This window comes from Larimichthys crocea, chromosome VII (assembly GCF_000972845.2).
Source record: "Larimichthys crocea isolate SSNF chromosome VII, L_crocea_2.0, whole genome shotgun sequence".
Classification (NCBI taxonomy): domain Eukaryota; kingdom Metazoa; phylum Chordata; class Actinopteri; family Sciaenidae; genus Larimichthys; species Larimichthys crocea.
This window is the reverse complement of record NC_040017.1, coordinates 26,775,673-26,791,754: the sequence shown is the minus strand read 5'-3', so window position 1 is coordinate 26,791,754 and position 16,082 is coordinate 26,775,673. Positions and strand designations below refer to the sequence as shown.

Sequence of the window (16,082 nt, the reverse complement as noted above, 5' to 3'; positions counted from 1 at the left end):
ACTTTTAAGAGGTTACTGACATGACAGTTGACCAGTTTACCACTATCCTGCAGCCAGAGACAAAGGACAGTTTTGTATCACAGGCTCTGTGTTTCTGCTGACCACATTTAAGACTCTTTCGGTGCAGACCTGTATGCTGCAGCTAATGGACAAAAACAGTGACAGCTGTTTCTGATGTGACATTTCCTCTGGTTGACAAGAGACAAGAGCGTTACAACATGCACATCACATGATGCTGTCTTTATCACACACAGCTCAGAGTAAACAACATGAAACATGACGTACAAGTACACTACAAAAAAAAACCCTGGTGAGACATACGCCGGTATCACATGAACTCATCACTCTGTTATTTATGTAATTGGAATGCAAAACAAGTGGGTGGCAAGAATGGAAAAAAAGGTGTGGGGACGCATGGAGCTTAGACGTTTCTAACTTGGTTTGTAAAGGAAATACAGACATCAGCGTCAAAATGCCTGATCCACACATGGAGCAGAGCTTTAGTTAGAGTTAGAGCTGCAGGACTGACAAGACGCTCACACTAAGAGAACACGAAGAGGACAGGAAGAGCAGATAATGTATCTGCATGGGTTAAACTGCAGCAGTTCAGGGCTGAGGAGAGACACAGTAAGCCGACACCTGAGAGGCCAACAGCAGAAGAGCCTCATTACACAATGAACACAACAGACTGACTGTGTGCTCCGACTGTGAGCATCTGAGTGTCCTTTATGCTAGTCTGCCAGTTCGTTTTTCTAATTGTGTGTGTCTGTGCAGTAATACGTTTTTCTGCAGGGGTCTGTGTGTGTGTGTGTGTGTGTGTGTGTGTGTGTGTGTGTGTGTGTGTGTGCGTGTGTGTGGCAGTTAACAGGGGCTCTATGAACAGTGTCATTCTTCACACGGTAGCCTGATCTCCAGAAAACACCACCTGCTCAGCACCAGACTTACCTCTTAACAAGAATTACATAATAGCTGACAGGAAAACAAATTGTACCTTGACAGATACATTTAAATTATATGCCAATCAAGAGGAACATCGCAGTGAACTGAGGGATGGGAAAGACATTTGAAAAGTGCAATACAAGAACACAACAGTGAGAGAAGGGAAGAATATTAATGTGAGCAGGGAAAGTAAATCCTTAAATTTCCCTAAAAACCTGCCACTGCTGTGCTCTTGAGCAAGCCAGTTACAGGAAGGTCTGCTAAATCCTTTAAGCCCTTTCCTCAGCACTGCCCTGCTTTACATCACACTTTCATACTTTCACAGCCACTGGGAGTACAGTGACTTGCTCATGGGCATCTTGGTATTTTGCCGTTGAAGCTAACAGACGGTAACTGAATCACCTCTTCAGGGATTTAAGGTGGAAATTTATCCGTAGCTGGCCCACTTCTGACCTTTGGGCTACTGTAACTCAAAACACATTTCAGTTGAACTAAGCTGGCGAGTGTACAAAACAGCACACGTCACTATGGTATTGTGGCCAATCTAATATGAACCCTCCTAATTTTATACCAATCATACACGGTTCAGCTGGCCTCAGGGGACCAGGTGATTAAAGGCCCGCGGCTGTTTATGACTGTATCTGGTGAGTGTTTAGGTGAAACAAATGTCATCGAGGGCATCAGAGGTGGGTGCCAGCCTTTGGGTAACAAGTCAGGGCAGGGAGCTCATGAGTCTTTTGGTTGTATGAAGAACACAAAAGCCCTGATCTGCCCTGGGGTGACACACAGAAGGCCATGTTAGCTTTTTGTAAGAATACACAGCTGTACAAGTGCACACAAGCACTCACCCACACCTACTACAGGACTTCCTTTTCTCTCACAGTAAAACCTCATGACTAGCTTCAAGCTAAATAGTTTGTCCATTCCCACAGTACAGCAGCAACAGCACAGACCTCCATGCACACCTGCCATAAACTTCAAAGTGCTATGCAACATTAGAACAAAATGCCCTCACTTAAAAAGGAAGACTCTGGTATTTCGATTCTTTTATGCAGATACACATATTTTATGATCTTTGGCAGTTATTAACACAACAGACTGAGAAAATGACACAAGAACAGTTTGAATGCAAACAAGTGCAGGCCTTTAACAGATGCAGGTTTAGCAGGTTAGGCAAAGTCGTCAGTGTGTGGAAATGAGAAAACTAAAGAATGATGAACACTGACACAGACACATCTCCAGAACCAGATCTGAAGTGGATTGATGAGATTATTTCAAAAGACTACAACAAACGTACAAGAGTAATGCAACTGTATGGACCAAAAGACACTCGTGACAAGTACACAATAAACTTTTACTTAGGTACAACGATGTAACTTCTTAAATAAAAGTAAGTCATTTAAATTGGACTTAAAATCAGTATCTTAATTCTGTAGCTAGACAGATGTTAAAATCAGAAAGGTTACATTTGAGAAATTAACCTGCAGTTACTCGTAAGGTCAAAAAAAGCAAACTTCAAAACAGCCCTGGTTTAGCAACCACGTATTTGTGAAATGAGAGGACAAAGACAGAAGAGAAGCAACGGAGGGAACAGAGAGTACGAACATGCAAATTGTGGATTGTGGTGTGAAAGCTCTGGCTGTTATGTCATGAGTGCAAAATGGTGATAATGATCTTACAAGATGACAAAGCCTGGGTAGATAAATATTACTGGTTGAGTTGTGTAACAGTGTGTATATGATGTTCTCCGCTCTGCAAAAGGTTATTAAAGCAGCTCATTCACTTTCTGTGTTACATGTAAACACACACACTGACATGTTACTATGTGTCCAGAAACACAAGCACACACCCAAATCATTCATAGTACATAGTGGTAGTTTGTCTTTCTTCTGACCTTTACAGCTCAACATTCAACATCAAGCTTCGAATTACAAAAAATAAACATAAACATAATAAATTACCGTTTTGGAAACGGTACAGATATTTAGCTTTGATATCAGCAAAGTCTAGTCAGGACATTTGCTAGTTTCTTCTCAAATGTGTCAAAAGTTAAGTGATGTGAGACCTCAGTCTTGTGTGAAGTAGGAGTTATAGATTTATAAAATTGCAGTCAAAGCATCTCTTCTTCAGGTGTGATGCCTTTGAAGGGATTACGTGCCATTTTGGTGAGCATAATATGCCGAGTTTGACGGCAGAGAGAGGGAGCACTGAGATGAAATCAGTTGTGAACATCTTACTTACGTTATAGCTTCTACTCTTGAAGTGCATATAGAGTCTGAGTGCAAACAGCTAACCTTGCAGAAAGCAGAATAGTCTTGAGAAAAAGTCATAATACAACACATCACACTATAATAGCATTGTGATAATTCGCCCCAGCCCTTGGGGGTGAGGGGAAAGGTCTGGAGGACCCCGTGTTGTTGCCATGGTGAGGTTGCTAACAAGAGTGGCTTGTGACTCAGAGAGCACAGCGATCATCCTGCTGTCCAGTTCAGACAGTTTATTCCATCCGTGCCTTTTAGAAAAGACGACTCCTCCACCAGCTCAAATATTACATGATTTTCCTTTTTACAGTGTACCATGAAACAGCTGCACCCAAATCTGTGCTCTTTACAGTTGCATGATTGATAACCGAAGCAATCATCCAGTTATCCCAGTTTCACTGTCAGAAGGAAGAGTTCTGATACACGCCATACCCACCCAACCAAAATCTGAACTGCATCAAGCATCTAACAGGCATGGTTATTGATTTACTCCCCTGCTTCGTTCAGATGAAACAGTTTTATCACTCAACAGGAGAAGAGAGCCACCCAAAAAATCCTGTCATGATGTGAATAGATATTTCAAAAAGTATAAGTCACTGGAAAGGGAGTTTCCTGCTGTCATGACTGAGCATTTTCTTCTTCTTCTTATTGGAATAAAAGGCTCCATCTAAATGCAGCGTCACCTTTTGGAGTCCTACATGTGGGCGTGGCCTGACACAACTGTCTAAAAACCATCCACAACAGGTTCATTAAAAAAAAGGTCACAATACCTCCTGGATCCTGTCACCTCTAAAAATGTTTCTGGGTCCTGACAAGGGCTTCAGGCAATAAACACCGAGCTGTAACAATCCGCAGTGAGTCAGGAGCACTGTCAAAGTCACACACGGCAGGTTAGTAAAGAAAGGTGGCTGCGTCTATCCCATGGGTGCAGCCAGGACTCCGAATGTATACAGTAAGCGCCCCTGAACACAGGGACCTATTTTCCCATGGACATTCAAAACTTACATTACAGCCTACAGCAACGGTGGAAAACTGTATTACATGTCTTTTGGTGAGATTGTCCCACCCTCCCAAACACAAAGTCAAAACCAAGGGAACTGTGAACCTGCTAATCAGCACGACTGCTGCACATCACAGGAGAGATCTAAACAGCAGACATACAGAAACTGGGTAATGATGACATATCCTTTACGAAACAGGATGGAAGTGTTCTGTATGTTGTCAGCTGTTGGCTGGTGCTTCAAAAGGAAGAACCTCATTGTGAGTGAGTGATATTTCAGGCTGCTAGGTTGGTGTAAGCTCGGTGCCCTTGAGATAAAGGTGGGGATCCTCAGTACAGCTGCACGACTGATGTCAATATGTGGTGAAGGAATATTAGAGACTGCCACATCCTTACAGGGACTTTACATAAAAACTATATAGAAACTGTAAAATGCTTAAATCGACCATTAAACTCAAAGTCCTGTCTCCCCAAAAACCCAGACGCTGCCACAGACACAGAAAAACATCAGCAGGACAAACCCGGCTAGCCTGACACAGCAGATTTAGCAATATTGTGCTGTCCACTGAGCTCCCAGTTTCATTAAAGGGGACATGGGCAGACCAGACAGGGTGGAGGGAGACAGAAGGTGAAAAGCTGGACGTAAGGTGATGGAGGAGGGATGGGTGCAGGGGAGGCTGGGTGTGGAAAGGGCTGGGTGGCCTTGCATCAGATGCATTAATTATTGATCAGCTGGGGGAAGACAAACATGCGCAGTGAGGACACCGGTGGGTGAAGGAGGTGGAGGTGAAAGATTTTTTTAAAAAGCAACTCATTGATTAAAAATGTGCATTTTGCATGTGTGTGTAATCTGTGCAACACACGACTCTGCACCCAAACCGCCCCCACCCATCATCTGTCTCCGTGCTCTCCCTTCTCCATCCTAACCGGTCTGTGTCCAATTGCAACCCGTCCCAAATGAGCCAGGGGAGATTAGCACGTCTGTGTCGCCTTGCCATGATTGCAGCTGCTCTCTGCACATGGCAGACTAATCTCAGGGCCTGAGGGTTCAGGGGGGTTATTATCATTTTCTTCAAAAGCACAATAAATCCTAATGGTAACCTATCCGTGTTGCTGAAGGTGACAAACAGACGCCCTGTGTTTTAATTATCTACTTACATGATCCGGGTTCCGCTCGTTCCCAGGCAGTGCCGTGCGTAATGCCATGTCCGTCCCTGAGTGCGCTTCACCGTCCGGGAGAACAGAAAGAAGTGGGCTGTAGGTTTGTGTTCACACGGGGTTAAAAACACCCCAGATTAGCCTGGCTGTCAGTCAAACCAGGCTCTGTGTATCAGGGGGAAAACAGCCTCACTTTTCATACAATCCTCATGATCACAGTCCATGAAGGCAGCGCAGATCACCAAGACAGTGATCCAGCTCAAATTAAAACAACAACAGGGGAGCTACATCCACCTCATGTCTGTGTGGTGCTGCTGGTACCAAAACAGCCTCATCTGAGGAGGGAACAAGCCCAGACTGAACCCCCCACCCCCCCGGACTTAGCTTTTCACTTTCCCCCGATGCTTCTCAGACGCTATCGTACCATGTCGGTGGACAGCGGCTGTGCCGTTAATCAAACAATCCCGGTGGTCACCGTTTCACTTCCAGCTGCATCGTCTTCTGGTGAGAAACCAAAGAAACCCCGAGTCATAGAGGCGGAAAATCAAGGTTAAAGCCGCGGTCCGTCCGTGTGCGTCCCGAGGACCACCGAGGAGAAAGGGGGAGTTAGCTAGCTAACGTGATTGTTCTGGGTGACAGACGTTGAAACGGTTACTCCCGCCGAGAAACGGTCACGGAGACAGAACGAGCAACCGTCCGAGACAACATCACAACACGCCGAGAGATGTGTGGAGTCAGGGGATGTAAAACAATCAGCAAAAAAAAAAAAAAAAAATGCGGTTGAATTAAAGAAAGCGGCGGATGTGCAGCAGCCTCCCAGTCTCCCCCGGTCCTTCCTCTCAGTGAAGTCCGCCCTTAGCTCCTCTCATTCGGCTTGGCTGTGAGTGAAAAGTCGCCGGTGTTCGGATGAACAGATACTAATAAATGTCTCCCAGGAGTCGGGAACATAACGTTTGTGTTCCGTGAAGGAGACGACAGAAAAACGGGACCCGCTCCTCCTCCGAGACAGTGACAGAGAAAGCGGCGGAGGGACGTCAGCGTAACAACAGGGCTGCGGCCATAGACATATACACATAGACGCCGCATTGAGCGCTGAATCGTTGACGTCGACGTCGCCGCCATATTGGATGTGGCAGATCTTCCCGTAAACTAATACAAGGAAATGGACTGAACTTCATAAAGCGCATTTACTTTTATGGTTCTTTTTGTTTGTTTCTGTTATTTGCTGTCTACTTTTATTTATTGTAAGGTGTCCTTGGGTGGCAGAAAGGCGCCGATGAAATTAAAATGTTTTATTATTATTATTATTATTATTATTATTATTATTATTATTATTATTATTAGATAAAAGGTATATAAAAGCTAAAATTTACAGTTAAATAATGTGCAACAACTGCAAAAAAAAAAGCTAACATAGCTAACAACAACAATAATAATAATATCTGTCAACGTAGTGCAGTAAAAAGTAAAATATTTTCCCCTGAAATGTTGTACAGCAGTAATAGAAAGTAAAATACAAGTATCTGAGATTTGTACTTGAGTAAATGTACTTACATTACAACACTACTGAAAACACAATACATTACTGCTGCTGCCAGTATTCCAGTATTCACAGCACATATGCTGCTGTGTGACAGTCCTGTCCATAGACATATATACATAGACATATATACATAGACATATATACATAGACATACATACATAGACATATATACATAGACATATATAAATAGACATACATACATAGACATATATACATAGACATATATACATAGACATATATACATAGACGCCGCATTGAGCGGATTGGTCGTTAGTCGCGATACGTCAACGGGTCCGCCATATTGGAAATGGCAGGTCTGCCCGTAAACTAATACAAGGAAATGGACTGAACTTCATAAAGCGCCTTTCTATAAAGTTCTTTAAGTTAATGCCTCTTACACACCCATTCACACACACACTAATATATCTGGGAAACAAACAGGCACCAAAAACAACGTATGTAACTTTTAAAGTGATGATTATAAATGTTTACTCCTTATGTCTATGGATATATGTCTATGTATGTATGTCTATGGATATATGTCTATGTATATATGTCTATGTATATATGTCTATGGATATATGTCTATGTATATATGTCTATGTATATATGTCTGTGTATATATGTCTATGTATATATGTCTATGTATATGTCTATGTATATATGTCTATGTATATATGTTTGTGTATATATGTCTATGTATATATGTCCATGGCTGCGGCGTCCAGGCCGCGCACGCGCACACACGCGCGCCTCCCTCGCCCCTCCGTCGGCCGTGCTGCCTTCAGGTGCCGCCCGTGAAATCAGAATTCAGAGCCTCGGAAGTCGCAACTAACATTTGTTTGTGGATTTAAATCACGATTAGCTGAAGGATGACTGACGTTTACAGATTTACACAGAGACCACTAAAGAAATACATGTGTTTAAATGACAACATCTGCTGAATTTCACTTACTGGAAGACAACTTAGTATATTTATTCCTCCTAAGATATTATTTATCGCCTCCTGGTGGCGAGATAGATAGATAGATAGATAGATAGATAGATAGATAGATAGATAGATACCCAAACTATCATATCCTGTCAAACTTGCCCACAAAAAACCTTTAACTGGGAAAAAAGGTGGAAGAAACCTCAGGAAGAGCCACAGAGGAGGGATCCCTCTCCCAGGACGGACAGACATGTAATAGATGTCACGTGTACAGGACAAATCAACAGAGACATATTGTACAATTACAATGAATGATAAAATGACAATGAATTACAACGAATGATAGCTAAAAACTCTATTACACTTCAGTCAATTATCTTTGTGAGGCTCAGTGCTAGACCCAGAGAAAGCACTATGAAGGACTCTTGAGGTTCATCCTACTACTAACCTTGAGTTCTCCACAGTTTAACAGAAGGACACTCCAGCAGGATACTTCCACTTTATATAGTGGTGCTTTTCTCTGTTTACAACATCAACATCTATTTATCCCAGTATCCCACTTATCAATTTGAAAAAGATGGAATATATGTTGATGCTGTTGTGAACCCAGACCACCATAGCTTTAAAACAGAAATAGGAAAATAACACAATATTTCTACCAGCATCAAAACCCATCCTTTCACCTCATTTGTGTCTGTGAGAGAGAGAGACATTATACAACCAGAAGTTTGTTGAGGAAATCTACCTCTGCATCTTCTGTGTTTGCGTCTTTAGGATCACATTGATTGAGTTTATTAAAGATGATTGAACCAACATTCACAACTTATAAGAGTAATTAAACAGCAGGCCTAATGCATTAGCATTAAAAAAAATCATCATTTTTACATTTCAAGTTACAAGTCACATATTGGAAAATGTGATATCAGCAATCCTGAATAGCAAGGTGACTTAGCATTTAGTGAAACTGTCCTTCAGCCTGAAATATGAGGGCTCCACTCCCTCCAACAGTGAATCTGCCCTACTGAAGTGTCCTTCAGCAATTTTATTGCACCAAAGCCCAGAAAATCAAATTTTATTACAATTAATTCTGATGTGATGTACTCTGCAGTTTATAAATTCTGGACAGTATAATGTGAACCCTCCTCTACATCCTGTTATGGAGCTTTAAACCTACATAACATATGTACATCATAGCATAACAGTGATCCATTACTAGTTCAAAAAATCATTTTCTCTCTCAGAGTGTTGGCTTTGGATTGTACTACAGGCCCAAACTTCTACCTAATTCATTATGCATGCAAAACTGGCCAGTAAAAGTTAAAATCTCTGAGCCCTTTATGGATTAAACTGTATTTACACAGGGAGTGAACATACATTGATGTTTTGATTAAGAGGGAATCACGAAACCAAGGCAACCAAAATCCTTTAACCAAACACTGCAGAGGACAAGCTTGTTTATTTAACTGTGTCCTTTCACGTGTGCTGATTCTCAGCTGGCTCACCTGTCCCCTCCACTTGTTATGAGAAGTGAGAGAGCCCTTAAACTAATCAGTGTGGTTGATCTCCACTGATGGTGAGCTACATCTGATCCCGAATTCTGCTTCTCCACACTGAACTCCACCGAGCCCTTTACATTTCACAGATTGTCTGTCCTTACAGTAAAACTCCAGGTTCACGTCCAAAGAGGTTCACTTACATTCCAGATAATATGAACAACAAACACCTGAACTGCCTCATGTCCTGTCAAATTCATCACAATACTGTAAATGTGACACAGAACCCATTCACTAACACAGATGTTGCACTAATTTGTTAATATGTAATGTTTGGTGTTATGTTTAAATAAGCAGAGCACCTACACCTGCATCCATTTTAAGAAAATCTGTATTAAGAAATCATAAAAACAAACATTGCAAACAAATACATCCTTGAGTAATTGGGTTTATATATGTCAGATTTATATTATTCATGACTGAATTACAAATTAGATACAAGTCTTACCTGGACTGATCTGGACCTGTTGGAGCGAATCCAGGGCCTCATTCTTCCCTCACACCCCTATTTCCTGGTTTTGACAAAGACCAGTGACCTGAAGCCCCGCAGATTAAGAGGCAGATGCTGGAACAAGCAGGTGAGCAAAACACAGGCAGATTCACTGTCATCCCTCGGAGAACAGAGGCAGAGAAAGAAAGAGATTTACCAGGAGAGCAGAGTGCTGCTGCTGAAACAGAGAAAGGAATCGATGCTGGAAAGAACAACCAGAGCAGCAGTCCATATTTCCATGGATTGCAGAGCCTGTCCTGGACACCGTGTTACAGAGTACACCAGCATCATTACCATCACTGTCCGGTCAGCTGTGTATAAACCAATTAGAGGAAAAAACACTGGATGTGGAATTGTCAATAAATCTAATGGGCTATGGAAAGGGGGCGTCAGCTTCAGTTCTTTTCTACATTTGTGTTTGTGTGTGTGAGTGTGTGTGTGTGTGTGTGTGTGAGTGTGTGTGTGTGTACCACACATAGTGATTTGTGCTGCTCTGAGCACGTCAGCAGGGATTGATCCAGCCACTAGCTCATGCTGTCCCTGAGGCCATCAACGCACAGATAAACACATGTTTGTGTACTTTGATACTTACATTGGGGACCTACATTGACGAGTTGTATGATGTATTCTCTAGCTCTTGAGCGTAGCCATCACACTAACATAAGGTTTAGATAAAGACGGGGCAGTCCTAACTCTAAAACCAGGAACTGACCCCTAAACAGCCCTTTGAGGAAGTGAGGAACAGACAAACTCTCTTTCCAAAATACTCTCACTGTCAAGATCTAAATCAGAAGAGGTCCTCATCAGGATAAATGCACACACATGGAGAGTCATGCTACTATCCTAATTTAAAACTGGGATGGACTCAGTAACATCACTATTTATTATCATTATTAATTGACAAATGAACATCTCATGATCACAGTGACTTATTCACTCCCCTGTTCTCAAATGCTGAAGGACTTTAACACATGAAATGTGTGTCATTAGTTTGAAAACTTTTTATGCTTTGTCATATTTATTTTATCACAAAAATCACATCAGAAAACAAATTAAATTTGTGTCAAATGCAAAGAACGGATCGAATTATCTCTGCTGGATCAGTATTGCACATAATGCAAAAGCATCAAAACATTATCTCAAATGACAAATGTTTTTTGTTTAAGAAAATAAAAATAAATACAAACGCAAAGTACCACAAAATTACAGAAACATAAAAACAACAGTTCATGTGTCTTGCTGCCACCCAGTGGTAATATTACAAAATGCACTGTGCAAACAAAGCATCTGAAAAAAGTTTATAGTACATACAAAAAAATCAGAAAAGAAAAGAAATAAAAATCAGTCAGAAAAAAGACATCTTACACGATCTCCTCCCCAAGGTTTTGGAAGATAACTCTACATTCTCCCTAACTCTGTGTTTGGCCACTGTCCATCATAGTAAACTCTGACCTTTTCTTTAGGAAGTTTTTATACAGAGTGTCTGCTGAGGTAGAATGTGTATAAGTTACTTTGCTTAGTGTCATAATGACCCCCTTTTAGAATATTTCACAGGTTAAATGGCTTTGAACTGTATGTTTTCACATTTTTGCTAAATTAATTGAAAGTCAGAGACCTATAATTTGACAAATAAAAATCTTAAAAGCTGAGCTTAAATCAGTAAATATAAAGTTTAAACATTACTCATTAGTCTGATCAGGTTATATACCACCATCATGGTGATCAGCTGACTTTCCTCTCACACCACTGTGAAGCTGCATTTTGTGGTTTTGTGTAAAACATATCTTTCTTGTTCAAAGCAACATTAATAAAACAATAAAGCGTGACTTTATCTTCAGCTGTGATATATTATTGACAACGTGTCTCCACAGTGAAAAACATGAGAGGAAAAGAGGCACAACATTTCTCTCAAAAACCTGTATCTCATATGAATTGCTATAATTCGCAAAGTTGTTTAATGAGGGAAGTTTATCAAGACTATGTTATCAACCAAAGAGAGTGTTTGTATTTTTAAAATATTAATGTTAATTTGTTTTAAAACAACATGTTGCTGTATTATAATAATCCCTTTCCTTATTGTGTCTCAAGTATACTGATGTGGTTTGTCAGTGTGCATTGGGGAGTTTTTAGTCTCTTTGTATATATAGATGCTGTACCATGCAGCTGACATGCTTGCATGTCAGAGATGTAGACTATAACCACAATGGTTTGACCAAACTGCTTTTGTCGTTCTCAGAAGAAATCACTTCATAGACACATCCGCCTCCGCTGCAGATACACATATTTTTTAGAGCAGATTCAGTCGAGTTTAAAGACGTCTGCAATCTCACTTTTTAAGCCAAACCATCCTGAACAAGAAGAAGAACAAGAGAGAGCGGTAAGATGATTGATTTTAAAGAAATTGCAATGGTCTAACAAAGCAAGAAAAATGATTTACTGAATTAACAGTTGGACAACTATACCAAGAATGTAATCTTGAAGGCATTTGAATTGTAATTTATACTATTTGTTATCAATAACCAGTGCTGCAATTGATACACTGTAAAACACAAAAAGAAACTCTTCAAGAACAAGTAATTATGTATCAATGTAGTTTACACAAATATAATGGAGTCACACAATATACAAAATAAAATCTATTCAGAATATATATTGGTACAAACACTTGAATCTGAACTGTTTTAACTCAAACTTGAAAATAACATTACAGTGTACAGTGTACTGCTCCAGTTAACTCATGTTTCATGATTGTTTTCAGCTGAAGCCGACCATGCTAGCAGCCTTAACTCTGGCCTCCCTGAGCCTCTTGGTGTGGGGGTCTAACCTCTGCCCGCCATCCTGCCAGTGTCTCCATAATCTGACCACTGTTGTGTGTCAGGTGAAAGAACTGAGCCAGATCCCTGAGCTGCCAGATGGCACAGAGAAGCTGTATGTCTCATACAACAATATACAGGAAATACCTAGGCGTGGGCTGGAGAAGCTGCAGGTAGGAAACACACAGCAGCAACCTGAAAACAGAACTGTGCATGTAGGGCTTTTTAAAATGATGCAACACTGTGGCCTCTTAAGACTTGCAGGAGGAAAGACGCGGGTTAAATTCTCTATGTTCGTTAGACAAGAAATAGTCCGTCATATAAAACCCAATAAAGGTTTCACTTGTTCAAATTCTTCTTTTTAAATCTAATTTTCCAGCCTAATATCTTTGGAAACAAACACTTAGAGGTCCAGTGTGCAAGCTTTAGAGGGCTCTATTAACAGAATATGATAAAAATAGATAATATATTAAATGTGTTCATTGGTATATAATCACCTAAAAATAAGAATATTATGTTTTTGTTACCTGTGCTTTCAAGACACAAAAGTCTAAATTGTTATCTTACTCCAGTAATGTGAGGTTTTGTCTAAAGAAGTATACATAACAGGCTTCTTTCCTTCCTGTTTTTTCTGTCAGGACCTGGACCTGACTAAGAATCAGCTGAATGTCTTCCTCTCCTTCAACCCAGTTTGGCCCAACATGATGAACCTGTCTAAACTCTTCCTACGTGACAATGGCCTGACGTTGCTACACCCTGGTCAGTTCATAAACTGTCCTGCTCTCACATTACTGGACCTGAGTGAGAACCAGATTGAATATCTACCAGCCGGACTCCTCCGTGGATTAGCTCATCTAAAGACGCTGTACATGAACTTTAACCACATTCAAATGTTACAGGTTGGTGGATTGGAAGGAGCCTCTGCCCTCAAGGACCTCTCGCTTAGCCATAATAATATAACAAAGATAGAAGAAGGTGTGTTCAACAACTCAACTGTTTTGGAGAAACTTGTTCTGTCTAGCAACAGATTCACAAGTGTGGATGGGGCCAGCTTCAGGGGAGCGACAGGTCTCCAATACCTTTACCTAAGTGGCAACATGCTGGCCACTGCTCCAGCTAAAGCACTGAGGGATGTTAAAGGGCTCAAGCATTTGTATCTAGAGAGGAACCACCTCATCAGCCTTCCAGATGATTGCTTCTCCTCACTGAGTATGTTGATTCATCTAGATTTGAGCAACAACAAGCTGACCAATCTATCTGAGGGATCACTAAGAGGTCTGATCAATCTGAGTGAGTTGGATCTTAATAGCAACCTCATAGATTATCTTCCCTCAAAAGTCTTCAGCAGTTTGAACAGACTTAAGATACTTGATTTGTACTCCAACAGACTGACATCTCTTTCTCTGGACGTATTCAGTAACTTGATCCACCTACAAGAGCTGCAGCTGGACAGTAATCAGATCTCTAACATACCAGTTGGGGTTTTTGATTCGCTCTCCAAACTCAGTGAGCTACAGTTGGCAAACAACCACATCCTGGAAATCCATCCTGCTTTGTTCAAGAAGCTCAAGGCTCTACAGAACCTGAACTTGGAGAACAACGCTATAAAGCACCTTCCCGAAGGTGTTTTGCACAAAATGAGGGCCCTCAAGGAGATACACCTCAATGACAACCGCATCAAGTCTCTTCATCCGTCAGTCTTCAATGGTTTGGTGAGGATACATTTGCTGAGCTTCTCTCGCAATCGTCTCTCCTCTCTACATCCGGACCAGTTCAAAGACCTGGTCAGTTTGAAAGCGTTACACCTGGATGAAAACCACATAGGTAACATTCCTGCAAGCCTGTTCATGAATCTAAAAAAGCTTCTTACACTGAATCTGGACAGCAACCGTATCTTGGAGCTGTCTCCTGATCACTTTGTAGGGTTGACCTGCCTTAAAGAGCTCAAGCTGAGCTTCAATCAGCTCAATGACATTCCTTTCAAGACCTTCCATCCTCTTCACGACCTCCGCAGGCTCATGCTAAATAACAACATCCTGGCTAGTTTACACCCTCAACTTTTTGCCCGACTTAGGAAGCTAACAGAACTCAGCTTGGATGGAAACAACCTGAATCACTTGCACCCTGATGTATTTCAAGGACTTACAAACCTCCAGAAATTGAGTTTGAAGTCAAACCATCTCAGAGCAGTGAACAATGGGACTTTTGAGATGTTGAGAAAACTTAATGCTATTCATCTGTCGGGTAATTTGTGGGACTGCACCTGTAAACAAAATGTCTACATCAGCAGCTGGGTCAACGTGCACAGAGACAAGCTTGGAGACCAGCCCATGTGCTTTTTCTCCTCTACCTCACCCATTACTCAGGACACGCCGCTCTCACAGGCAGCTCTGTCTCCTCTATTGTTACAAGATCATTGCATTACAAGTGTTGAAAGTGGCTCATCACCTCAATTTCCTGCTTTCATGCTGAATCTCCTTCTGCTCATAGCTTTCAGCCCACTGTGGCTTCCTTTGTAGTGGTTTGGTCCCCTCTACTGTCTCTTTTCCCTGCTTTTGCTTTTCACGCTATTGGTTTTTCGATATTTGTGTGTGTGCTGCAAGTTTGAATATCTATAGATGCATTCAAAGATTGTGTAAATAAAGATTAAACATCATTCTGGACAAATTTGCAATGAAATAATGTGATTATACAAATGTGCAAGAGAGATTTAAGTATTAGCACTGTTGCAAATTGGAAAATAACCTAAACTGTCAGTTTTGTGATTTAATTGAAAAATATTGGAGCACAACTAAGTAAAACCTCACTATAAAACAGCATGGACTCTAGTCTACTGATCTGCATCAGCTCCTATTTTTAATGATACTTTATGTGCTGTGAGGGCTGAACAACTAGCTTCATGACAGGAGATAAGTTGTTGCTGTGTTTGCATGTGCATTCTTCTTCATTATGAAAGTCAATAAAAGAAAAGAAAAACTCACAAGACTTAAATTTCTGTGTTTATGAGTTTGACTCACAGTCACAAAGTTGAGATATAACAAAAATACACTCCACAAGAGAAGTTACATTCTGACAAAATAACTGTTTCACTATCGTGCTCAGTCAGCACACTGACTAATAAAGCACACAAGGCAACTTTGTTTTCTTAAAACACAATTATATAGAATTTATCTGTGGAGGTCATCATCTAAAACTAGATTTAAAAAAAAGAAAAAAAAACACTTTTCAAGTTGGTTAAACTGTAAATATCAGTTTTCCATCTTAAAAATGTCCAGTGTGTCAGATTTAAAGAGCTCTGTTTAAAGAATGTGTCAGAAATGGAATATAATATGCATAATTATGTTTTCATTAGTGTATAAATCAGCTGAAAATAAAAATCATTATGTTAACATAG

The 16,082-nt window shown here is 40.8% G+C and overlaps 2 protein-coding genes across 13 annotated transcripts in view; one reads left to right on the top strand and one right to left on the bottom strand.

The window, feature by feature from the left end:
* Positions 1 to 6,478, bottom strand: part of mark4b (MAP/microtubule affinity-regulating kinase 4b) — a 46,138-nt gene extending 39,660 nt beyond the window's left edge. For 7 of the 12 annotated variants that reach the window (XM_027279954.1, XM_027279950.1, XM_027279951.1 and 4 more), the window contains exon 1: positions 5,359 to 6,474. In XM_027279954.1, coding sequence (XP_027135755.1) covers positions 5,359 to 5,406 — 48 coding nt within the window. In that variant the 5' untranslated portion in view covers positions 5,407 to 6,474. Of the gene's footprint in view, positions 1 to 5,358 lie in introns of all 12 variants that reach the window. The other 5 variants (XM_027279947.1, XM_027279948.1, XM_027279945.1 and 2 more) reach the window with 4 other exon arrangements.
* A 5,655-nt stretch (positions 6,479 to 12,133) lies between these two features.
* si:dkey-182i3.11 (insulin-like growth factor-binding protein complex acid labile subunit) lies at positions 12,134 to 15,618 on the top strand. Its single transcript, XM_019265552.2, has 3 exons — positions 12,134 to 12,252; positions 12,634 to 12,861; positions 13,327 to 15,618. The coding sequence occupies exons 2-3, from the start codon at positions 12,646 to 12,648 to the stop codon at positions 15,205 to 15,207; spliced, it is 2,097 nt and encodes a 698-aa protein (XP_019121097.1). The 5' UTR covers positions 12,134 to 12,252; positions 12,634 to 12,645; the 3' UTR covers positions 15,208 to 15,618.
* Positions 15,619 to 16,082: the final 464 nt, after the last annotated feature.

What these genes read in the sequence shown, in the direction of transcription:
- si:dkey-182i3.11 (XM_019265552.2), top strand. Translation starts at nt 12,646, where the DNA reads ATGCTAGCAGCCTTAACTCTGGCCTCCCTGAGCCTCTTGGTGTGGGGG. An exon ending in GTGGGCTGGAGAAGCTGCAG is followed by an intron (nt 12,862 to 13,326) that starts GTAGGAAACACA and finishes TTTTTCTGTCAG; the next exon opens with GACCTGGACCTGACTAAGAA.